Source organism: Aptenodytes forsteri, unplaced genomic scaffold (genome assembly GCF_000699145.1).
Source record: "Aptenodytes forsteri isolate BGI_AS27 unplaced genomic scaffold, ASM69914v1 Scaffold132, whole genome shotgun sequence".
NCBI lineage: Eukaryota > Metazoa > Chordata > Aves > Sphenisciformes > Spheniscidae > Aptenodytes > Aptenodytes forsteri.
In genome coordinates this window covers 540,866-567,885 of record NW_008795520.1, presented here as the reverse complement: position 1 = coordinate 567,885, position 27,020 = coordinate 540,866, and the positions used below count along the sequence as shown (strand labels likewise).

The window sequence follows — 27,020 nt, the reverse complement described above, 5'->3', positions numbered from 1 at the left end:
CTAAATTTCTACCCAGTCATTTCATGTGTTTAAAATTTAACACATGAATCAAAGTCAAGTTCAGTAAAGTACAAAGTAATGCGACAATTTCTTCCTGTCTTCTATTCTGCCGGTCATACCGGATTGTCAATAAATGTAGTCAGAGTATGAATGGTTGTTCAACCGCTGTCTGGGAGTTCTGCCATTGACTGCCAGGGGCCCTAAATTTCTACCCAGTCATTTCATGTGTTTAAAATTTAACACATGAATCAAAGTCAAGTTCAGTAAAGTACAAAGTAATGCGACAATTTCTTCCTGTCTTCTATTCTGCCGGTCATACCGGATTGTCAATAAAGCACCTATTTTTCAATTATTTTATAATGCTTATTAAATAAACTACACAACCGATCAATGAACATATAAATCATTAGTGCTAATAATGACATACTACTCAATCTTTAAGGAAACAGAATACAAAAGTATTAATAATAAGAGAATAGAACTGAATAGTAAATACATGAAACTGTACCGTCTCTTAGCCAATGATACATTATTTAAACCTGGCTCTTTTAACTTGAACTATATTCCCACCAGAATCTCTAAAGACCTTATGTAAGGTCTTTAAACCTTAAATGGAATATACTTACATATGTGCTCTAAAGCACATATGTAAGTATATTACAGATTATAGATGACTTTTTGCACCCTGCGTTTGCAAAATTAATGAAATTTTATGCTGAGTATTATTTATTCTCATTTGTGTGGTGTACAGATTGTACTTAGAAATTACTCAGTACTTTAAGAATTTTTTTGAACATTAACAATATTATCAGTTAAACTCACCCTATTTATTTTTCATGGAAGTGCTCCCACAACAAACTATTAGAAAAATTTGGCTTTTAAATTCAAGGTAACAAAATGAATCTTATGCTTCACTGACCATTGTGAAAAAGATTAAACTGCCCTTCCTTTGCCTATACTCAAACTCAAAAAAGGGCATACATCCTCTGAAAAATGTCACTTGGTTCCCAAGAATCCCACAGGGATATAAACTGCTGGTAGAGCAGATGTAGCAAGGAGAACCTAAGAGATCTACAGTCCAGCATGAGCTCTCCTCAGGTAACTGCATTTTCCCTGTTAGGTGATGGGAAAGTATCTGCACTGTCACGTAGTGTTCTCCACCCACACCAAGGCTGCACCTAGCCCCTGAAGCTACAGCAACTGGTAACTGCTGAGGGCATAGTCCAAAATATCCAGTTTCTTCAAGGCAAAGTCCTCTGGTCTTTACAAAATACAAAAGCTCTAAAAGAATACTACCTGGATTTTCAACTGATACTGGGGTGGGCTAAAGTTCATCTAAAGCATAGATACCTTCATATAGGTTAGACATCTAAACTAGTCACTGCACTCAGTGAGGTCCAGTTATCTCGCTAGCTGGCCAAGTGCAGGTGTCAGCTTTACGATGAGGTGGGCTGCTCTCTAGGCTCCACTGACCTCATTGACTGCATCTCCACAAGCTATGGCAGGAGTTTACACACTGAGTACACATACAGACAGCAGCGTGTAGGCTGCTACATTTTGATGTCTTAATCAGAACCCATATAGTCCCACGCCCAGTGTTTTCACTGCATTTCTGTTTATTTTTGATAGCTGTTGCTATAATTCTTACTTTTGTCAGTCATCTGATGTGGCAAACCCACAATATTTTCTGTGAAATGGAGGAAGAAATGAGGAGTGCGGGGGTAAAAAGAAATCCAGAAGAAAAAAAAAATTCGTAAAATACCTGCAAAGGCACCAAGGCATATGTATAAAACATAGTCTCAGCAAACACTATGTTATTTTAGGAACCAGATGCATGCTTTTCCTTTAATTCTGGAAAGAAAAAGTCTTTTAAAAATTTTTGAAAATCATCTTCAACATACAAAATGACCTAAAATGGAGATGTTTCTACCCAAATCCACCACTCTGAACAGAGCTATTGTTACATGACCCGATGTTGATGGGGTTTTTGCCAGCAGTAACATTTTGTCATCAAAAGCTAATAGGTTAAATACCACTCTACAAATGCCTTTAGTGAGCAGCAAAGGCCTATTTCTCTGAACCAACAAAAAGAATATGTACTAGAAGTCACTATAGAGCATGGATATGTAATCCAGTAATTTCACGCCCTACATCTGTAAGTCTCCCAAATGGCATTACTCTGTGCTAAATTAATTTAGGCTGATTTAATCAAATGAAAGCAGTGGATAACTAATATAAACTAGAATTTCCTGAGCCATTATTTTCGATCTTCCAAACCTAAAAGCTCATGCTGATTTTACTGGCTAATTGTAACTGGCAGGTCATTTGCAGAGTAGCAAAAGCAAACCACTTCAGGATGAGTACAATAAATTTAACGTATTCATTTGTGATCCTTAACTCACAAAAACATTCTCCTAAGGAGATTAATTTCTCAGATCAAGACAAGTTTCTTTATGACCATGACTTGTTGACTATGACATATTAGAATATATATTCAGGTAAAAACTAGCAAAAAAAAAGCAATACAGACTAAAATAGTCAGCTTTTAAGTAGGATATTTGGAGTTTGCCTGAAATTTTTAGCATTATTATATTTCATTAGTTATTTTCTATAGGCAGGGCTAGGTCATAGTGTTATTTGCACCTGAAGAATTTCTTTGAAAGCCCTTGGGTTACTATAGAAACAACAAAGGAAAATTTAGCCCATTATCAATAAATTGGGTTTCAGCTTTTGTTTTATAAACACAGTTCATATGCAGACATAAATTCTCCTCATTTTATTCAGACAAATACATTTCAATAAGCTTTCTGGTGTTTGTATGACCAAGTCTGAATCAGAGTTTGCTAAGCAAACTGAGTAAAGAAGACATCTGTATTTATCCCTTATATTGAAGCCTGGGTGTCCAAAGGTGGTTAGTTTACAATCCAGTGGATTCAGTCACGAGGTCCTTCCTATTCCATACACGTAGCAGCCCAGAGGTCATTCTCTGTGGATGTTCCCAAAAGCCTTGGCACCACTCTGACAGGTAATAAGGGGAAAATCTAACCTAGTTTTTTCAAGAGCTTAAAAGACCTGTTCACTGAATATCAGTGAGGCTCAGCCATCAAAACAACTTATAAATATACAGTCACTGACACATGATATATTTTTGGAGTCTGGAAGAGAGACACTGCCTAGCACAACTGGTGAAGACACTGTTTTTAGCACCTAGATTCATCTTGATTGGTTATGTCATATTATATATACAAGAGAAGTTAGAGCAGAGAGCGCAGTGGTCCCTTCTGGCGCATCACGTATGCCTACAAATTAAAGCAAAGCTGGCTACATAGTGTCTGCTGACTTACTTCTGCTAATCCAGGTATGGCATCACAGACTGTGGCATGTGCTAGCCCTCCAGAGATCCCCTGTGCACAGTACAGTTGTGAGCAAGTCCTGTTGTTAGCAAATCCAACACAATCATGCTTTTGATGCTAATGTACCATGGGCTAGCACTCACAAGACAGGTAGACTACGCTTCTGGTTTCTCTTCCTTTGTAAATATATCTTTAGATGGACAGGAGGTTACAAATTCCCAGTAATAAACCCACCTTTTCTTTGGTGTTTTTCTAATTTTTTTCTGTATGTGTTGAAACTTTGGCTTCCAGCAGCTGCACTGCAAACTCAAGAATTCTTGCTTTAGATCTAGTCTCTAGCACTGTAAAAATTAAATAAACACTCCTAAAACTGACATATTTCTATACAGACATTTTACATGACAGAAATCCTACAGGAATTCTGTTCTTGCTGACATTGACTAAACAAATGACAGAATAAATCTCCAGCATGGAAAGTGTTTGCTTCAAGCCCTTGTCTACACTCTGTTTAAGGTCCTTTCCTTAAGTGCCTACTGGAGCATCAAGGAGAGGAAAAAGTATCAATAATTATTGCTTTGATGTTAAAAAGAGCTTATATAAAGGAATCTGTAAACCTCTTAGTAAGGATATGTCTGTCTTTCTTATGGTGATTGCTTGTCTTTTCAAATCCTTTTGGGCCTCAATTCAGTAAAATACTTAAGCACAGTACTCAATATAAAGCACAACCTCAATTTCCACTGGATCTGAACTGTGCTTTTGGGTGATTTACTGAGTCATAGTCTGTATCATTAATGTTTCCTTTCAAATTAAACATTTTTCCAGAGAAAAAGAAACCAGGAAACTCAGGAAGATTCTCTAAAGATTATTCCACTGAAAGGAAGGAACAGTGAGGAAGGCATCAAAACTTATAGTCCACCAAAGCACTGAAGGTATCTGAATATTTTAGAGGCTTCAGTCTTAGGACATTCACCTGACATTCCTAGTCCAGGTTTACAAAGCTCAATTCTGAAGAGTGGTGAAAAAAAGTAAAGCCAAAATTCAATAATTTTAAAAAAGGTACCATAATTAATTCACACTAAATTGGTGATCAGTCTGTAAATAGCAGATGAGTGATGTAGCAAAATACAGGTGACACTGTCTTTCCAATCTCCTGCTAACTGACAGCTGGTTTCTGATGGGAGCTTGCTTCTTTTCAGGTTTGCCTCCTAAGATTTACCACCAAACACATGTAACCCACACTGTCATTTTCCAAGCACCTTCTTGCTACACGTTACCCAAAAAAAAAAAAAAATACAAGTAGATAACAAAGAGGCAGAGAACTGAAGAGGATGCAAAAAATAAATCTCAGATACACTCACAGACGCAAACAGACGTGAGCCAGAGACTTTAGTGGAGTAATGTCAATTTACACCTAGTAAAGCCTGGCCAAAAGTATTTCCATATAAAAGGAACGTATGACGCATGAGCGTACAAAATCATCACAATGCAAATCATTAAGTCGCAATCGTATGATGAGAGTGGAAGCATAACGGTTATTAAAATGGCTTTCACTTAAATGGCTTCAGTTTTAACAAGGCTTAATGCATGTCTTCACAGGAGCTTTGCAAAGTAAGGACAACACAAGTTCTTACCTGAGCTTTTATTGGTTTTGTTTTGTCTACTCTTTACTTGCTCAGTCCACAATGTAGGATAACGAGAAGCTATATCTAGAAAAAAACCAACATAACAATGTTTGTAAATGTTACATTTTTTTAAAAAGTTACTAGCAGCTGAATAATAAGTGGCTAGTTTTAAAGATACATGGATCTAAAAAAGAAAAGGGCACACTGGTTTCTATTAGGACAGTTAAAATCTTGATTATCATGCAAAGGCATGAATAGTTCCTTCCTTATCCCATTCATACAAAAGGTTGAAATAATACTTGTAGACTAAGATTATGTTTAATTGGAATAAAAATCTCCTAGTGTGGACCCAAAATATGTAATAACTTCAGATCAGATTCTGTGAGACGTGCAGTGAGTGGTAAGGCAGCCACAATATAGGACTATTGTTGCATGTAGGCCTTCAGCCTACATTTACAGAGCACTGAATTTCCCCAGAGGCAAATAAGCCTGACAAAACATCAACCTTAACATTAGTAGGCAATATGCTGAGGACAGAATTTATGCTTTAACTTCCTTATTTGGCCATACAGTTTTAATGTGCACTCTGGCTCAAGTTTAAAACCTGTCTCTGCCCTGAGAGTTGACAATTAAAATTGCCGATGTTGGACTCCACAGCTACAGCGTCACCTCAAAACTGTCACACGAAATTCGTTGTTTGTAAGTAAAGACTCTATTGTGTTTGCTGTCTTTGTCTGGAAAAAGGTACAGATGCTTTCAATTTCTTGCAATTTCTTGCAACTGCTCCAGCAGTTGCCCTAACTCTAAGGTAGCATTTGACGTTGTGGTATACAGTCCATACTGCATAATTCAATACTGCACTATTACATTCCTGTTGATGCTCACCTTCTTCATCACCTTGAGGCTGAGTCTCCAGCGCGGGAGCTGAGGCATCATCTGAATTCAGAATGGAAAAGATTTGCAAGGAGACTACAATTATGAGAGTAAGCTAAATAAGTGTACATACGTGATTGATACTAATGATTTGCACATAGCCCCGGCCGGTAAACAAACAAGAATTTAAACATTATTTACAGGTACTACACAGCACAGATACATTACATCTACAGCCTATGGATTATAAATGGATGGCTTTTGAGGTTATGGCTGATGAAATGATTGCAGAGTCTTAGATGAGGCATGAAGTGATCAGGTCGCTCCCTGGACAGTAATTCTTCATTTTTAATGCTGCACATCGATACCTATAGATTATAACTGATCAAATCAGCATTTCTAAAGAAGTAATTAGATAAATGTATAGAAAGGGTAAGACCTGTGAAAGCAAAAGCAGTCTGGGGCGAGTGAGCGGCTGCAGACATGTTGACACCTTAAAATGAAAGGAAAGATTCTTTTGGCACAGCAGGATCTATTTAACAGTCAAACTGATTTTATAAGCAAGATTCACAGATTAAAGAACCAGAATATTGTTTGCATAATTCTTATCCGCTGGTCAGACATCTCCATCCATCCACTACCAACCATTACTGAAATAAAAGAGGGAGGAAAATCTACAGAAATGATAAGAGGATGTGGGTAATTTTAGGTTCAGGAAAACACTGAAAGTAGTGCTGGAAAAGAAAAATTCAATATGAAAATTTACTTAAGTTAGCATTATGTGAGAAAGAGCGGTACCCAAAGGCCTATCTTTACCTCATTACATTTTCATTATTTAAAATTATTTCAGATATTGGGTAAATATGACTTAGTAGGCCTTGCTAGTACATATTTTCCAGTCAGTCATTGCTGTTTCCTGTAGCATGAGCTAACTCCAAGACCATGATGTCCTGCAGTAAACGGCATCTTCCATGCAAGGATTTTATTAGCATTTATTGCAGTTTCACAACTGGATCTCAGACCAACATAGTTTCCAGATTGTTTTCCTGGCATTTTCATAGAAGCTAGAACCGAAGGTAACTAAGAAGCTTCCTCTTGCATGTAGCTCTACCGGGGTAACAGCGAGCAGCAGCTTTAAAGGCTAACACACTACCTGTGTCCAGTTCTTCTTGCTACTGCAATTCAGAACAGCCTCCTCCTGTTCTCTTTGGTGTCACCATCACAGGGTTTTTTTTAAATCTGTATTGTCTTTATGCAAATCATGCAGAGGATTTGGAGGCACTCTGACGGTCCCGTCTGGAGGCCACAGCCTAGTTCACAGCAAATACAGATACCAAGCAAATACTGATAGCAGGAAAACCAAATTTGCAGCCATGGAACACCAACCTCCATGCTTTTCACAAAACCAAAGCAGCAGCAAGAGAAACTTATTTTCACTGCAAAATGTTTTAACCAAAGCGTAAGGAGACTTCTTTTAAGAATGCTCATTCTTCATGTCCACGCAATGACAGGATACTTTGCTCCAATGCCATAACAGACTGTCACTTCTCATTAGTTTTGCTGGCATTTTTGTGGTGTCCTCTGGGTGGTGGAATAAGACCATTGATTAATTTCAGAGAAGCCATCAAGTATCGTAGCGTACTGAGAATGAAGACATACATTTAGATCATCAATCAGTATGTGATTCAGAAAACCCAGAATTTCAGAGGGTAGCTTACAATAGGTAAATATTACCAGGAGCCGAGGCAGAAACTCGGTTTTGGTTTTAAATGACATTTTTCTAAACATCTTTTGGTACACAATTTCAGTTTGTGACACATTTGATCTTATGTTATTACCTGAAATTCAGATATAATGCTGCAACTTTAGCGATTATCAGCCCAATCAAAATTAGCCTCTTGAACTTTGTTCAAGCAGCGTTTAAAAGTTTACCTTTTTTTAAAAAAAAAAAAAACTAAACAGATGTTTAATGGTTGAGTCAGAAAACTGGCCTCAGGTCCCCCTGACCCAAAAGAAAGAAAGAGGTTTGCTTTTGGTCATCAATGAACCAAACATTTGCTACAGGATATCTGTATAATCTAAAAGGTATTAACCTCACTCCAGAACTGGAGGAGCTACAACAGCTCCTGAACTACCCTTAATCTGCAGGAAGACACCCGCATTAATTTTGTGTTTGCACTCTGTCAGGTACATCATCTTTTCATAAAAACCTTTTGTGTTAAGAATGAAGAGGCATGTGGCATCTCATTGTTCAAAACAATATTCAATAGAGTCACAACTGTAGAGCAGTTCATCTTCATGTTAATTAGATATCTTATAGGTTAAATTCATGGTCTTCCTGGCTGGCGCATGCATACCAGTGCATATGTGCATACATTTAAAGAGAAACCATTCTGTTTTCTATCAGAGTCCAGTCACCAAGAACATAGTCCTGCAGTCAGCTAAGAATCAGAAAAAAAGGGATGCGATCCCATCTCTGACACCTGTGCTTTTCAGATAGTCTGAGTATTTTCCTTGAATAGAGGAGGGAACTGGGGGACCAGGGAAGATATGTTAGGAATTATCTTTTAAGCTTTATTCCTGTTTGATTTAATGTGCAAATTTGCAAACAGAGCTCCTGACCTCCAAAGTCTGCAGCTGGTAATTTTCTTTCAGTATTGGAATACCCAGAGAAAACGAGCTGCACAACTGCAACAGATACGGCCCACCAGGTCATCTTCTCCTGCGAGTCTGTGTGGAACATCTTGGAAGAGACTGTCTCAGGCTAAGTCTGTGCTGTCTCTTGAGTAGAGTCCTCAAGCCCACACTTGAAGGTCTGGAGCATGTCCTCTGCAGCAGTGAGAATGTGGTGAACCTGCCTAAGCTTGCTGGGTTACAATACGGGCAGGTACCCCCATCCAGGCACCCCTGGTTATTCCATAGGAACATGCAGAGGAAAGATGAGCAGGGCATTTTATGGTTATTTTGAAAACTACTGCTGTGCCCTTTCAAGCTGAGCTACAAAATATTTTTACTACACTGACTGTGAAGCCGAAGCACAGCTTTTTAACTCAGACAGCTGATCCTGTTCACTACTCTGTGATGGTCTCTAAACAGGTTGTGATGTCTCTGACAACATTACTTTATTTAAATAATACAGCAGTGACTGGCTTGAAGAAGGATGGTGAGAGGAAGTTAGTAGCATCTGAGAAGAGCCAGGGACCACCTGGGAACCAGGTCAGCGGGCCCTTCGCGCTGCAGGCTTGTGCTGGAGAATAAAAACAGGGTGTGAGTAAAATGCAACGATGTCACTTTAGACATGAACATATGTGATGCGAAGGGAGACTTGATAAATTGTGTTCATTTAAGCTCCTTGTTCTATGAGTGTTCATTCAGGGTTCAGCAGCTCAGCCGCTACAGTCACAAACAAAAAGAAAGGATTCCAGACAAGTTTTATATATGGGATAGTTCATTGAGTTCAAAGCTGAAAGTGAAAGTCCTGACCTAAAGCAAATGGGTAACTCAAGGTTAGTGGAACCCACAATTTGTCTGGAAATACATGAAGGAACAATTTTCCAGTACTTTGTAATTATTAGCCTTTAAGGAAGTTCTGATTTTCTTAACCTAACAGCGCAATAGTTTATTTAAATGTTGGGTATACTACAACGCTGCAAAAGTTCCTGTAAAAAAAAAAATTCAATTATATTTACAGTGGACCAAACAGTCATTAACATTAGCACGAATATGAGTAACTTCTTTAAAATTAAGTTATGCCACTGTAACTGACAGCAACATTTAGTATGTTATTTTCAGCTGAGTTTAAAATTCTTTTAAGTGTTTGGAGAGTGTAAGCTTTAATTTTGTTTAAAGCATAGATATCTCCCTCATTTAAATCTATCAGCTATGTTGGAGTTGCATCAGATTTTGTCCTGCCAACAATATACACCATGATCTATCTCTAACAACAACAATCATCTGGCCATGAATGTAAGCCATCAGATGAATTAATCACAATATAGAGTGAAGTACTGGGTCCAAGATGACTCAAGCACTGACTGCTATGGAAATAAAGTGAGGACTCCAGCTCCCGAGCTTTTGGGACTGCAGAATGCTGTCTTTATCAAACAGACAGAATAATCTGTCCTCCAGGGCAAGCAAACAGTATGGGAAAATCTTTCAGAGTATAGCTATGAGAAGAAAAGTTATTTTCTAAACAGCACAGAATACCAAAGTCTGTAGGGCTGAGACTGGAAAAATATAATGTCTATGCATATATAGACAAATACATGCATACTTACATTTACATTTATACTCGTAAGTTTACTAAATATCTACAATGCAGACATAAAATGAATAGCATGTATGCATGTATACGTATTATATATGCATATATAATACATGATGAATACATATTGATAATTTAAACCTATGGAAAATCACAGTGGTGTATCCCACAGCTATTTTAGCTTCCATTTAAAGGCTAACTGAGATATTTACCTGTTTTTCCCGCACCTTCTCGTTGTGGCAGCTTCTCACTCACTGAACCTGCAATTGGAAAAAGGAATTAATCAGAAAAATATTATTTTCACTTTTAATATGTTTTCTAAGAAACACAGTTCAGCTTTAATGATTCTTTTTTGTTTATTAAAGCAATAAATATCAGCAAATTCTTCCCTTGCAAACCAAAGATTTTAGCTTTGCCTGACTTCTGCACTCGTGTACCATCAATTTATTGTCAGGCGCTACTTCTTGGCCACTGCAGGACCTGAGAAAGAGATAACATTAAATAGTGCATGGACACAAGTGCAAGAACATGTTCACGTGCTGCAGGGTCAACATCTCCCTTCCCCACTGACCAGCGAGGACAGGTCCTGCAGTAAGATGCATCGCCCCAGCATTAATTCCTCGCTGTTCCTTGCGCAGGGCAGCACCCTTCCTGCACACAGAGTCTTGCCCACGCACCTCAGCTGCTCTGTGGGGCTTCTTCAGCCTCTAGCCCCATCCTGGCTCAGATTAAAAACTGCCTCTTTCTGCTTTAAATACCTCATAACAAGGCCCTCCAAAAACCCTATGCTGGTGTGGAAAAGTGTGCGTGTTGGGGGAGGCAGGGACAGTGCCTTATTCTGAGTTTGAGCCTGAGCTGGTTGCAGGAGATGTCCTCAGAGCTGTGGCCCTTAGGAAAGGAGACAGCAGTGGTGGGAATGGAGTTAAGAAGTTTGGAGGAGATGGTTTTTAACAGCTTATGCTACCAGCCTGGACTCCAACCCAACCCAGCATCCAGTCTTGATTTCAAGTCATCAAGAAATGGAGAATCTACTGGTTTTCTTACTAGATTTTACAGGAGGTAGCTGTCCTCAGGGTTTAAAATACAAATACTTCCTTATTTCTTGCTTATGCCTCATTATTACAACCATTTGTATGATTCTAACTCCTAGCTACTTCTTATTGACATATCTATCTCTGCTGTGTTAAAAAACACCTTTACAAGTGGTATTTTTCTCTCTGAAGAGCCACACGGAATGATCAAAAATTAAAAAGCATGTCTATCAATTCTTACCACATCGTCTCTTCTCACATACTCCTGTTTTATGAAAAAAAAACCCATATCTGGCAGATGCTCAGAAATGTGTGAAATAATTTGGTTGCCTTAATCTTCTTAATTTATTTCCCTCTAGAATAACTAAATTAACTGGCTTTAAAACAAACAAACAAACAAAAAAACCCCAAACCTTGCAGCACAATAAATCTGTTCTAAAAGGACAATTTAAATAAGAGAACCCTCTTATCACAGGCCTTGTTTACCACGCTGAACTGGTGGTTACTTCAGCATGAAGTTTAGCCACAGGAGTCTGCCAGAGGGAAGACAGCTAACATCACAAATCTGGCATGCTGAATTTAAAGCCTCCATAAAAGAATACATGACAATGCAGCCAAGCTGGTATTACCTTCTGAAGGATTCAGCTTTTAATACAGCTTTTATACATCCATATAAAAAATATTCTAGTTCAGACTTGTTTCCTTTTTTGGTGGTAATGTATTTTTATTATATTATGTTTGAATCACCAGAAAGTCAATATACTTAGTGATGCTTCAGTATTAATTCAGACAGGAAAAATAAAGCCATTATCATTGTAGTAATTATTTCCAAGGGTGTTTGGGATAGCTTGCTCTAAATAGACTGCAATACTAATCCGTGTTGTTCACTCTGAAGAGGCGGCAGATTCTTGCATTTCTGCTAGCTGAAGCCAGAAGATCTGAGCTTTTTGGTGCTTGGCTTGAATTTGATAAGAGGCTCAGCTTGAACTCAAATAAGATGTTCCAGTTTTAGGAAGTAATGCATACAAAATTACAGGTCTTTCTAATTGCACTAAATATCAGTGATCCAATCTTTCCTCAAATTTCATCCAGTTACAATTAACTCTGTAGTTTCTCAATTTAATTTTGATGCACAGGAGTATAATTATAATTCTCTTGCAAATACAGAGATTTTGGGTCTGATTCTCATCCACACTAAAGCATTTTACACCAATTTGTGAGTGGAAATGAGGTCTCAGCATGGGGAATGTTTATGATGAACTACCACTGATAGCCCCTTTGCACTAAAAAGAGTGTTAAGTAAAGCCGCAGTTTGACACCAGTGTTGTCTCTCTGTGTACATTCAGAACCACTATTATAAATTGAACTTAAAATTCAGTTTATACCTAAGTAATTTAACACATTAGTGAAATTTATATAATATTCCACATCTTAAACAAAAAGCAGAAAAATCTTTCCAGATTTCATTAACACCAAGATGCCTTCACATTACTCCATCTGTACATGAAATGGTGAGAAATATTGACTATATGATATTCATGTACAGTCAGGGAGAACTGAATTCTTTTTTCGATGCTTTGCTTTTTTTTACCCTAAATTTTGATGGAAAATTGATGGATGGAGGAAGACAGTGGCATTTACAAAGGCTAACTTTATCATAGTGAATCTAATTTCACTATGAAATTAGATGAATGCTAGGAAAATTAGGTTCACTGGGCTAACATTAATTTTTTAATAGTCTTAGGAAGCTAACAAAATATTCACAGAATTTCCTACAAAGGCAAATCTGCACCCTTCACATAGTTTCACCTGAAATTTTTAATTTATGCAGCAGAAACTTTTCTTTTTGTCTCCAAGTTGGAGGTGAGGAGGGGTTATTGAGCTTGTATCATTTTTTTCTACCATTTCCTGAATATATCTGAGGTAGAAGTACTTCTAGCTTAAATGGTGATAGGTAGTTGCATATGCAAGTTTCTAGGAAATTGTATCTTCAATACTCACGAAAAAGGCTCACATTTTCAGCTAGGCAAGAAACAGAAATAGCAACTTATAACTTATCTAAAAGTTAGGCAATACAATCAGTTTCCAAGTTTTCAGTGCACTGTAAACAACTAAAACACCACATAAATATATTTATGGAAGGGGAGAGGGCAAGGAGGGATATTAGATTCAGCAGCATTATTTTAACAATAATAATTTAGTACCATTCTAGCTTGTACATTTCCTTAGCCATCTATACATTTATGATTCTGATGAATTAAAAAAAAATTAAATTGCAGAAATATTTATGCCTTAGTTTATTGTAAAACCCACAATTCTGCCCAGTTTCAGTCTAACAACTTCTGAGGCACAATATATCTTCAAGGGAATTTGATGCAAGTTTTGTGGTTTGTGATTTTAGCATACCCATTTTCTATAGTTCTATTATCCAGTTTAGATAATGATTCCTGATCTCCTGCTAAAGAATATTTGATATATAATCACTGAATGCAGGTATCAAGAAACAGGACAGTAAACTTCCCATGCTGTTCTGTATTTCACATATGTGTGTGTCTGACTGTATTTATAGGGAAAGTACTATGTATTGGGACAGAACTACTAGATAATTCAAGGATGGATATTTTTCCCAGCTAACAAAAGCAATATAGTGTAAACTAAAATAGTTCATTGCCTTCCCAAATATATTCATTTTCATCATATTATCTGATGATAATACTATACAGACAGGAAGAGTTCTGAATTTTTAAAAGTTCTTGTGTTTTGATCTTAAGAGATGATCATGGCATCTTAATTGTAAGGTAGCAAAACTACTTCACAGAATAATAAAACATGTGTCCATACCTCTGCAATCTCACTGGCAGAAGCCCAGAAGAGTTAATATGGCATAAAAACCCTACAATAGGTGAACACTGTATTTTCCAATGATAATTTAACACCTGCTTCTCAATTTCTGCCCCATTTCCCAGGACTCCAGGCCTGTGGAATTTCTGCAGTTCCCTGCAGTGCTGATAACAGAGATGGGGAGTTGTAAAAATGTCTTTCTTATGTCTGGTGTTCTTTAGTGAAAGTTTTGGGGGACATTCATCATTTTTAAGAAGCTTTCTTTTTAATGCTGTCATGGGAATATGTTTGATTTACTCTCCTTCTCACCACTGCTCCTGCAACAGTGGAGATTATTTCCATGGAGTGGAATGGCATTCTGAGATTTATCATGTGTGTTTTAGCAGTACCAAGTGTTGGTGTGGGAATAACTGGAAAGGATGGAAGAAGAGCCTCTTTCAGGTAAAGATGTAGTAATTGAAGTGAAGGTTTTACATAAATCAGTTGGAGAGTCCTGCATTTTTTAATGCTGCTTATAACCTTCATCCTTCCACACCTTGTGTCTCTAGCAAATAAGACGGCTTCAATAAGAGCAACCAGAACAACACAATGAGCACAAAATTGCTCATACAGCTATTGTAGACACATAAAAAATATACACGTGACACTTTTCTGTCGCAGGACCTGAGATAACTTTAGGAAGCATCATGGTATGCAGCTTACCAATATTAACAGTTAGATAAACTTAGAAGTTGGTTGCTTGACCTATCTAATATTGTGACAATGTAAAGTAAATGTGAAGCACAGATAGGGAATGGAATCGAGAAACCAAACTCCTAACTGCCCATCCTAAATTCTGTTCCATATTTCCTCTATTAAAATCCAAGTTCTTCCAGGCTGCCATGCTCTTCTTTCCTATTTCTGGATATTCACCAGAGTCAAAGGTGGTTCTACTGGGAGAAAATGAAAGGCAAGAAATTATCCCATAATTTAGGAACAGCACAGTTGATTAGACATGTATTCAAACCTTATCTGAAGTTACTGAAGAACTAACCTAGAATTGAAAAGAAACACTGAATATTTTCATTAGAAAGAGAAATTTTCACACATTCCACGGTATCACATTTCCTATGAGAAAATCATTAAAAAAGCATGTTCACAATTGACTCTACCTTCCATCTTGATTGTCTGTGCACGTTCTGCTCTAAAGGGAAAAGGTGGCAGGAGTGATCCTGGGATAAAAAAGTCTGGCACATGCGAACTGAGAAATTTGCATAAATGTCTTTGAAATAGCTATAGCATCATGCCTGCACAATACACAGAAGCAAGTGAAATACATAAACATGCTGATGACAGGATGCCGCTGCTACAGGAGATCTGCCTGCAATATCAAAAAATAGCAAGGCAATGCCTGCAACGAGGTTAGCAAGCACACAATGTATTCGACTGACTAAGGACAATAGTGTTGGAAGAAATGGCATCCCTGAAATACTAGGTAAGACAGGGGTCCATCTACTGAACTTCAATATACCCACTAATATTTTGATCGTAATTCCTGTGCATAGGAGTACTAAAGAAAGAGTATAAAAAAGAATCAATGTTGATCTGGAAAACATCAACAGTCCTGGGGGAAAAAAAGCTCTGTTATCCTAAACAGACGGCAATTTTGAACATATACTGGGAAATGGGAGAGGGGTGTAATTGTGCTTCAGGCTTTCATTCTGCAATATAAGAGCAAAGTTTTGCCTTATTATAACACATAACTTTCTGAGAAAATCTGTAGCTGCCTTCTCTGTTGAATGAGAAGGTTTCTCCAGAGCTCTTAAAACTGAGCCCTTAGCCACTACTACTGCAAAATCCCCTAACACTTCAAATCTATTTCCAAACTCTGCTGTCGCTGGACTTCTTTCCTGAGGGACAAAGGAGAAGTGGTGAGCAGTAACACATGAGAGCACTGATACAAGCAGGGGAGGAAATGTGCAGAGATAATCCCAAAGGGTCTCATAACAGTTGGAAAATTACCCACGATCTTCCATGGAGCAAAATCAGACTCTGCATACTCACCTGGGCCCTGGAGCAGTCTATTTATCTCTGAGCTACTAAATTAAAATCGAGTGCTACTCTCACCTTCTCTTTAACATTTCTGTAAAACTAACTTCCCTTCCCACCCCTCCAAAAATGAGCTGAAGCAATCTGGCAGTTTATCTGCTAGGCACATGAATATACCTTTGAGAGGAACTAGGGTTTGGTTCCTGTAGAGATAGAATAATTCTCATATTAATCTATTGATTAACGTGGAACTACACTGCAGCTTCTCCTTGATAATACTGAATACACATAGAAAAAGTGGAAGTACAGTAACTAAGTCAGCAACATTTTGAGCCAAACATGATGCTATATGTTGTGACACACCTGCCAAACAATTACTTGTTGAACTTTCAGCATCAGCATAACCCCTTTTTCACCGATGTCAGTGAAAGAGAGGAAGCTACAAATTGATATTGCAGAGAAAGCAATGAAGGCATGCTTTCAGGGAAGCCCTGGCTCTGGACATGCAAAAGCACCTCTATTCAAGAATACATTGAAGCACATAAATGCTATCCTAACCATGTGTCTTCTGAAGATGTGATACAGTTATAAACAATAATTACATTAAAATGAATGCACATTTTTCTCTATTTTAAGGCTTCTGAACATTATTATTAAAAATATTATTCTTCACCATTGACTGTCATTCCACAGTGACTTTTCAGACTGGATCAAAAGGATTAGTCTGAAGAGTACTTTCTGGCTAAAGTTCACCTACAGGCAAGATGCATGGAAGATTCTCTAAATCATTTAAACAAGACAGACCTTAAAAGTGGAATTAACTTTTTATAATCTTTGTTGAAACTTTCTCAGTGTTCTCTTCCTTCCTCCATCTATTTATTAAAAACACCAATATTGTGCTTGAACGATTGAAGTAGATCAGACCAGATGAATTCCCTCAAAGGCTCTAATCCACTTTTTTTCAGCTTCATTTACGTTACAGGGTTAGCTTTCTAAAGCTATTTCTTCCGCTCTCTGGCAGAGAATGGTGGTGCAGCACAAACAAAAATGCAATACGTAGAGCTCAAGTATTTCTGTGCAATTCTGTCAGCCTCAGGGAAGGTGAAAAGCAATTCTGGTAACTGTTCATACACTGGGGATTTATATTTATTATCAATGTCAATGAAATAGGGTCAGAAGCAAATTCCTAAAAAACAAGGAAACTGTTAATTGTCCTAATGAAAGACAAAGGGCAGTACACATGGCAATGAGTTTGATTTGCCAATTAATTTACACAGACAATGATTCCATTATGTTCTTAATGCTTTGTTTCATTTTTATTTCTCCTCTGGATTTGGTCATTCATGGCATTTGCTGTGGGAGTTATTTCATTGGGCTATGTTACAAATCAGGACATTCACACTCAATTTTTTTTTTTTTTGGGGTGTGTGTCTATACTCTTAAACTATTGAAAAGGCAAAGCCCTCTGAAATTTTTTGCAATGAGTTTATGTGCAAGAGAGTTTCAACATAAAGAAAGGACTACCTCAGCAAGTCAGTTGTATGGTTTCATATATTGACACGCAAATATCACACAAATAACCCACACAGAAAACTCCTTCAATAGCTAGATTATACTACAAATAAAGTAGATGGTTCATAGAATCACAGGAAGGTTTAGGGTGGCAGTGACCTCAGAACTCACGCAGGGCTAGCTTAAAAGCTAGACCAACTTTCTCAGAGCCTCATCCAGTTGAGTTTTGCAAATCCCCAAGGATGGGGAGTCCACAGCTCCCACCAGTACCTGTTTCTGGGCTGAACCACTCTTCCAGTGAAGAATTTTTTTCCTTAAATCTAATCAGACACCACAGATAAACTCTACTGTTCATGAGACAATGTCATAACCTGGCCAGCCAAACAAGTCTTACCTGGGCACCGGGGAGTTTTGTGGGCCACAGCAGTACCACTGATAGGACGACCGTTGGGAGTGACACACCAGCAGTATCCAGTGTAACTATGGCACTGAACCTGTCAGAAATAACATGAACCACATGCAGTTTGTCAGACATATGTCTGTTATCCCACAGCTTTCATGACACGTGAGTACAAAAGACTAGTCCAGCAAACTACATTGGCAAAAGCTAGAACAATAAACCGTGATGGACCTAATCTCAGTCCTACATATGATTCTTTAGCATAAAGAAGAGTTTATTTTCAGCTAAGTGTGGTAGGTGCTTCAGAATCCAATGGGGGAGAAAACTGTTGAAATATGTAGTTGTTTACTCCCTATTTCAGAACAGTGAGGTGCAGGTGTTATGAAAACCTCACAATGAAGTTCCTCAAGGGACACATAAACTGTTCCTGAAACAAGCAATCTCAAGTTTTTTTCCACATAGAGAACATATTGTTCCACCCACTGAAGGAGCCGGACAGAGTGCTTCTGCCAGCATTATTCATATCCCAAGCTGTCAGAAAGGAAACTCTTGGAATTCCTCTTAGAAATCAATTGCATTGTATTTCCTGAGGGCAAATATCACTTCCCTCACCGTGCTCAAAACGAGAACGATTGTCTTCTGCACAACTCTGCAACTGAAATGCAGTATAGAGGCGGCAGAAGGTGATCTTGGTTGGGATATATATCACAAGATAAGCTTCTAACCGTAGGTCCCTTCTGAATTCCATGATCTAACCTAAGTAAATTAGTCTCAGACCATACACTTGTGCAGAAATTCAGCTGAGAATAGGGAAGAATCCTGTATGATTCATTCTTTAGCACTAAGATATGGACTCCGATCACAAGATTTCTGGTTGGGATCAGAACAGATCAGAAATTCCAAGCATTTTACCATCTGATGAGTATTCAGGGGGCTACAAGAATGACTCAGCTGCCTCAACCTAGAAGAACAGGGAGTGTATCACATGAGCAATGGTAATGTTTGGCTCTTTTGCTGGCCAACTCTGAAAAAAAGAACAAGGACTCGGCACAAAACATGAATTTTCCATCCATTTTTTAACATCAGAGTTAGCACAAATTACATTTCATTTTGAAATTACATTTCCCTTCATTACATTTGTCTCTTCATCCCCTGCAAACACATATATTCTGACTTTCAGGTCATGCAAAATACTGAATGAAAAATTTTCAACCTGACTATACGTGCCATCGTCATTGCATTCTGGGATAAACACTTGTTGAAATTCCTTGCGAGCTTGTTCCTGGGTGTACTTCCTCTCAGCCACACATCTGGAAACATCTAGAGAAAGGGAGAAGACAAGTCAGTTGGATGATGCAATATAAAGAAAAGATAGGTGATAACCTAAATTAAGAAAAAGGAAGAAGGCGCTGAGACCCACATAAAGAGAACCAGAATTTAATCAGGGAAAATGTGCAATCACTTGCATTTTTTTAGGAAACAAAAACAATGGAAGATGACAACTTCTGGGCAATATTGTCCTAATTCACCTCATTCACCTGCATGATAGTAACATTTTTTGCTGAGTATCATAAGTGAATCACTAGTATAATCATGTTCTTCCTCCAACCTTTGACTGCCTAACCTGTGAGTCCTTTGGTTCTCCCAAATGTGCTCATGCTGCCAAGCAGAGTAAACAAAACTGAAATTTTGCCACCTCAAAGACAAGAGGCCACAAAGGGAAGCACAGAGGGGAAGGACAGAACTGGGAGATGAGATGGAGAGATGCCTGGAGAGACAACCTTGCTGCTCCAACCGCAAGGAACAGCTTCCTCTATCAATTTAACATGGCAATAGCTGCCGCTTTGTGCCCCACAATATTCTTTCAGTGCTGGTGGCAGCACTAGCTTTCTAGTGCTTCAGGAAAGGCAAAGCAGGCAGCAGTAGTATAGCTGCCTTGTATTTCCTACTGTGAGTTTACACGCCATTTACTTCAGTTAGGCAGCGATCTCAGTTGTGACTATAGATGTGCCCACCAGGCTGGTAAAAAAAATAAAATGAAATATACTGTACAGCAGAGAGGCTTGTTAGGGATGTGATTCAATAATAATTTTGGACATGCTTAATTCATATTATATATATCTGTATATATATTGTATATATACTGTAACAGTTTATGGTTTAGATGTGGCACAAGTCAAAGCCTACCACATGGTCCTTTTTTGTCCACTGTGTGGTTTCTTGCACCATCTCTTGCGTTACTTGGTACTGGTCTCCATCCAAGACAAGGCAGCAAACTATACAGTTTTAATTCAGTAGAGTTTCTATAGTTATATTGTCTAATACATATACTACATTTCAATTAGGCAGCCAAATGGTGAGAAAAGACATATACCATATACTTTATTTTGCTTAAAGCTGCTACAAATTTTAGTGTGTTGCTGATGCAGAATCAATACTTCAGGATCTGCTTGAGCTAAGCAATTTCAGGACAAATGAGAATACCAGGCAAGCTTTAGGTAGTATTAATGATTTCAAGATGTGACTGTAACATCTGAATTAGAATGATCTCAAGCATACAAGCAGAGAAATTCGCTGCTTCTGATCCCTGCTTTGTTTAAAGACTGTTTGACAGTAACTAGCTAGTTCCTTTCTAGGGCTAAAACTGTCCAGCAATTACCTGTGAGACAGGGGTGTTGTGGTGATTCATTAATGTTTGTGCAGTTCTTGGAAAGCACAGGGACGGGCTTTCGCCTCCATGCAGGTTGCACATTGAACAGAATCTGAACAGTGAGGCAACAACACTTTCACTTCCCCATTTGATACCAGCATATCTTGACAGGGTTTTGGCATCTAACAATCCCCAGGAGCATACAGGTGAGCCAGCTAAGTTCCCAGTCCCCCAAGCACCCTCTCTGTGCCAGTATCATCCAGACATACATGGCCAGAACCAGCATGGAAGCTTGGTTCAACTGCAGAAGTCTTTTGTACAGGATGAATCCTTCACTGGTCATCTCCACCGAGCTTTGGACAACTCACCTGGCAGCATTAGCATAAAAAATTCCCTTCAAGTCCTAGGCAATCTGGTGTGGAAGTGTAGCGTAATGAGGACAGAAACTGGTCCTCAGCATCTGCATCCTGAAAACAAAATTGGGGCCCCTTAATTCTAATCTTCCTATTGATTTCCCTTCTGTGGTCTTGGATTTGTGTGCACTACTTCTGTGCATTAGTTTACTCTTCTCACAGGAGCATTATGAGAGTTCATGTTGGTAAAATGCCCAAAATACAAATTGTTTCACTTTGTAAAACTATGTTTCAGTCTTAACAACCTCAATTGTATTATGCTGTTTCAGGAGGGATATTCACAGAGATGCAATGTTACCTAAAATGGACAGAAAAGTTCAACCATCCAGAAATGTGAGAAAAATAATAAGAAACTGAATTAAATTGTACTCTGGTACTTTAATAACTTGTTTCATCAAGGGAAAATGATAGCCAATGTACCGTGCAGCTCAGGTAAAGTCTGTTAATGTATGCACTGCCAAAGTTTTTTGGAAAAAAAAAGAAACATTTTAAGCAAGCTTTAGTGTCGTAAGCCTTCTTCTGAGCATGGTTTGGTTATACAGTACTTAATAACATGTGGTTTTAATGTAGCCAGTATTTTAACTGAAAATAAATCACTCCTTTGTTGGACCTCTGTCCTCGTTTTTCTAGAATGACATGTGGTTTAAATGTCTAAAAGGAAAAGTGATATAAATTCCATCACATACGGTCTCTGGTATAGTACCAGCAGGGTTGTAAATTATCTCCAATATTTGAATTATCATAAAAACATGCCAAGGAGAAAGAGAAGTTCTCCAAAACTGTCCACCACTTGTTCCTAAACAGCCTGATGCTCTAAAGGCCTCCTATTTGTGGATGATCTAATATGCTTTAAAAGCAATGATGACCAAATTTAGTGGAATATAAAATTCATATTTGAAGCCTTATTTTGTATTATATAACCATGGAAATATTTTAAAGCTGTTGGGCATTACTGTGGTTCAGTATACCCAAAATAAACCCATGAGGAAGATCTCTTATCAAGTTGAGCACCTGAAACTGTGTATGGTCAAAACATTATTCCTAGTTCTGGTTTTTTATTTCACCAAGGTATTACCTCAGGGGAATAACTATGACACAGAGATGTGGTCCAAACATGATAGAAGAAATGTAATAGGGTGCTCAAGATAAAAAGAAGACATATAAAAACACTCTTCCTCAGAATAGTAATGAAAAATAGATTATTAATTCAGAGGAGCTAAATTCCTTCCAAATAAAACATCACTGGAGCCAAAAGAAGTTATAGTATCTTTTATAACAAATTTGTAAGATTACACCATCTGAGCATCTACCTCTGTGTCCTGATTGCAATACCTTCTAAATCTACTGTATGATTTCAAACAAATTTTCCAAAGGAAAAGAAGAATTCAAGATATTTAAGTGCTAGACACTTACGTAAAATAACAGCTGAAAAAGGATGAGAAAATTAATTCTTGCCATGATTGGGAGAAAGGCTGAAACATGAGCTCACATCAAAGTATCAGACAAGAGATAGATGTAGGAAGACTCTGCAGCTCCTAGCGGGCAAAAGTCAGCGATGGGTGAGATCCAAATCCATAGGAAAATGAACCTTCCACATGGCCATTTTTTGTGCTCACTCAGTGAAGCCAGATCTGGGACTCAGTGTGCAAAGTCCTGTGAGTGCACTCAGACAATTCTTGTCTACGTGCCCCTCTGTGCACCTTGCACAAGTGTAACTAATGAAGATGACTCACATGAATCTCAAATTAGTAGGATGAGTCTAGGCTTAAGTGGCTTGCCAGAAGGAGGTTTACAGGAACATTGACATCTAAGGGGATACCAGTGAAGTCTCTCACATACAGATTCAACTTTCCTCTTTATCTAGAACAGAAATAATTCAGATCAGGAGGAACCCTGATTATTTTGAAATGAAGACTGAGAATGAGAGGTGGTGAGACTTATCGGGTACCTCTGTGCTGATTAATCAGCCCACAGCTTTGATTTTGATCATGATGGACCCTGACCAAAGCAGGCCAAACTCTTTTGGGGTGAACAGCATTACGCTGGTGACAAACAACCTGAGAGCAGAGGGGACTCCAAGTCTGCAAGGTGTTGGAAGGATGAAAAGCATTGTGTAACGCTGTGCATCACTGGAACAAGTTAACCTTGTTTCATTGGATTTCTAGCTCTAAAAAAAAAAATCTTTTTTTTTTTTTAAATTTTTTTTTTTTTAAATTTTTTTTTTTTTAAATTTTTTTTTTTTTAAATTTTTTTTTTTTTAAATTTTTTTTTTTTTAAATTTTTTTTTTTTTAAATTTTTTTTTTTTTAAATTTTTTTTTTTTTAAATTTTTTTTTTTTTAAATTTTTTTTTTTTTAAATTTTTTTTTTTTTAAATTTTTTTTTTTTTAAATTTTTTTTTTTTTAAATTTTTTTTTTTTTAAATTTTTTTTTTTTTAAATCTGTTTTTGTTTAAACTTTTGGAACCATCTAGTGGAAAAATAAGGGGCTTGAAACTGTTACTGGTTTCTGACTAGAATTCCTACTATACTTTATTTCTTTCCCTAGCTAAGTATTAATAAGGGAGCCAGCAGGCTGAAGCCGGAACGTGGTATATGACCTGGTGGAAAGACCGTTTGGTTCTAAGACCTGTAAATAGCTGGCTGAAATGAGGCCTTATTTGCCTATACTCAGATAACTGGAAAAAATAATTTTGCAGATATGTATGCCCAGCTGTAATTTTGAATTATGCGACTGACTGACTCAGTGAGACTTTATCCGCTCAACTCCAGGTAAATGGGCTTTTACATCCCAGAAGCTTGCTGGGAAAAAAATTCTTCTGGCATAGAAACTGAGCATGAAGATGCATGAGTTTACCTTCAGTTAGCTCACTTGGACTGCATTAGTTGTCAAACTGGGTTTGTAAAGAGCTCAATGCATTTTAGCACAGTACGTTGGCCAGTGTGTTGATTGTACCACTGTGACTTAGCACCAGGACTGCAAAAGCAGCTAGAGGTTTAAGAAGACAAATACATCTTGGGTGTCTAACTGAAGTCAAAAATGGGTGCATGGGACTGGACAGAAATACACAGAACTGAGGAGATTACAGAGTTGTGGCTGTTTGGGCAGGTCTTCCTGAATTGCTCTGGTGACAATTGTGGCTTCCAGAGGTGACCAGTGTCTGGAAGGCACAGGTGAAATATAAAGCCATCTTAATTCTGTGCTAAGCTTCTATACGCAACAGGGAAGACTTTCACCTATGAAGTGAAGTGGCGCCGGTATACCGCTGCAGGATCCAGAACCAGGTTCTGTCACGCGTGACAGCTGGGAGCACAGGACTCCCTGCGATAGCACTGAAGTCAATAGGAAATTGCAGTACCAAAGGAAATTCTGGAAACAGAATTAGCCTCACAAACAGCACAGGACTGACTTGGAACTAATCTCATTTTATGCCTTATTTCCAACAGTACAGCACCGACAACACTGAGCTTCAGAAAAAAAAGAAAACATCCATCAACTTCAACTCTGCTGGCTAATCCTTGAATAATATATCACACAGAGAGAAGTTTATTACTGCAAAGTAGAAGTTTATCTTTAAAACAATGACACAAACTCATCAAGGGTGTAAACACCATCTCTAAAGTGACATTTAATACAATTGAATTTACAGCAACTTTGGGGCTCCACAGGGAGATCTAACCCAGATTCTCTCACGGAAAAGTACACAGCTTGCCAAAAGAATAGATAAATCTCCTGCAAAGATTCTGATTAAGTTCATCCGGTATTTCTTGGTTTGCTATATATTTCAGTAAGAATAAAAGTACCTTTCTCAGTCCCAATACACTGAGCAGACTTTGCTTTCAAAGAGATTACTGTAGGTGACACGGGTTTGTTACGTATTTATGCATAAACTACACTTCACAGTTTATTTAGTTATTTTATTATAGATGGAATATCCTGCGCCACAGATCAGAAACATTTACCACTTTGTTAAAACTACTTATAAAGTGGTTAAACTTAATCATTTGAAGAAAAAGTTCCCTTGAGGGCTTTCCACAGATACTTAGCTGTTCTTACATGAAAGAGAAAGCTTTTCTAAAGTCACATAGATGTGAACAAGCAGACCTAGTATAGACATACATAACCCAAATATATCTCATTGCTTCTCTGTAGGTTTCCCTTATTGCTCCTCCATTATGCCAGAATACCTATATACACTTACTTGCCCTTAAATTTAGAAATATACAGTTGAACAAGCTGTTTAAAGTTAGCTATCCACCTGAGCACTATACTGAATTGTCCTAACAATGAACCAGAATTTTTTCTTCTTCTATGTTTCTTGCCCACTGCTATACCCTTTTGCTAGCTGGTAGTGATATGATAAAAGTCAAATGGTCCTAATTTGTAGTTAATTTAGCAGAAAAATATTTTATTCAGAGCACAAGACTATTTGGTTTATATGGCATAAACTACTCATAACATGAAAATTTTCTATGATGTTTGACCTAGGTCAACGTATATTCCAAAGAACTGATCATGTCTACAAACAAAGCATATAAATAGCTGTAGCCTTTAGTGATAGGAGACACATAGCAAGCTATATGTGCTCAAAGTTTCAATTTCAAAGATGCAGAGATTATTAGCCTCTTGGGTTGGAAAGGATGTCAGCACAGACATTTAGCCTGACACAGCCATAAAATAAGACTTGCTGCTTCGTGACAAGGGCTGGCCAACTCTCTCACTATTTGTTTTTATTGCTGCATTCTGGATTCAAACAAAAGAGCAGAGCAATCTTAGCCTAAACTCTGCCCTATTGGCATCTAACAGAGGCAGGCAGTGTGGGGTTTCTTTGTTGTTTTCTTTTTTTTTTGTTTTTTCACATTTTGCAACCACCCAGCAATTTAGATAGCTAAGCTTTAAGATAAAATAAGGAATGCTGTGCTGGATTCTTTCTTGGCACAATAATATTTCTCTCAATTTGCTAACAGTCACATTTGGAGAGATACAGTCTGACCAGAACTGAATCAAACATTTGCAAGAAAAACTAAAGCTACAGCTTTCTGATTTTTTACATACCAAAGGCCAGACTAGGCTTTCCGAGCAGAACAGAGATTTGATGAATAGTTTGGAGAAGTCTAATATGGGCCAATTTATAATTCTTACACTGAAAATCTGAGAAAGCTTGCAACTATTTGTGGTTCCTAGTCTTCAGTGCAGTATTATTGCTTTAGCACTAGTAGTTTCTATTTCACTTACTTTAAGATGTTCATTTTATATTAAACCTGAAACTTAAATTGAAAATACATGAACAGAAATGAAAACTCCACAAAACGAAAAAAAATTACTTTCATACAATTGCAGTAGTGCATATTTGATTCTAAAAAGATACCTTTTTTTGTGCCTAAGAATGCTTTTATATGCCTTGTTTCTGTGCAGTCTGGCTGCGGCAAATTCTGCTTGGAGAAATATTATCAAGAAAAATCGAGTATTTTAAAAAGAAATCAATTCCACCTCCAGCAAATTGTGGATAATATTTCAGTGTTACTTGTCCTGCATTCCATGTACCAGTAGACACTTTTAAAAGAGCAAAGTATATTCCACAGAAAAATATTCCAAATGTACTTAAAACTTTATCCACTCCCATTAAATACCTATCAGAAAGTATAATCGGAAGCCAACTCCTCTTGCTTTCAGAGACTACATAAATTATAACTTCTGTATGTAGATATATTTTATTCACCAAGATGTTGAATATTTTGTTTCTTAAATTAACACTTTTACTACAGTGGCTTAATACATAACAGCTTGACACATAACATAAATGAAGACTCAAAAACAAAATGAGGCTGGGGCTGAACAGTGTATGTATCAAGATTGCCAGCATTACAGTCTGGAAACTTGCAGTCATCCTACAGATTAAACGCAGTGTCTACAGTGAGAAAATATGTCTGAAAAAGGAGGAGACAGCTCCTAGCAAAAAGTATTTTAAGATAAAAATCTGCCTTATAATCAGTTTTTTCCCTGAAAATTTATTTAAAAAAAAAAAAAACCGATAC

The 27,020-nt window shown here is 37.6% G+C and overlaps 1 protein-coding gene across 1 annotated transcript in view; it reads right to left on the bottom strand.

Annotated features, from left to right (window-relative positions):
• The window catches only part of SMOC2 (SPARC related modular calcium binding 2), a 193,741-nt gene that overhangs the window by 69,916 nt on the left and 96,805 nt on the right, over positions 1-27,020 (bottom strand). Inside the window, exons 3-7 of the mRNA XM_009281804.1 lie at positions 19,138-19,244; positions 17,919-18,018; positions 10,325-10,372; positions 5,861-5,911; positions 4,985-5,059 (exon numbers count right to left, since the gene is read on the bottom strand). Of these exons, the coding sequence (XP_009280079.1) occupies positions 4,985-5,059; positions 5,861-5,911; positions 10,325-10,372; positions 17,919-18,018; positions 19,138-19,244 (381 nt within the window). The remainder of the gene's footprint in view (positions 1-4,984; positions 5,060-5,860; positions 5,912-10,324; positions 10,373-17,918; positions 18,019-19,137; positions 19,245-27,020) is intronic.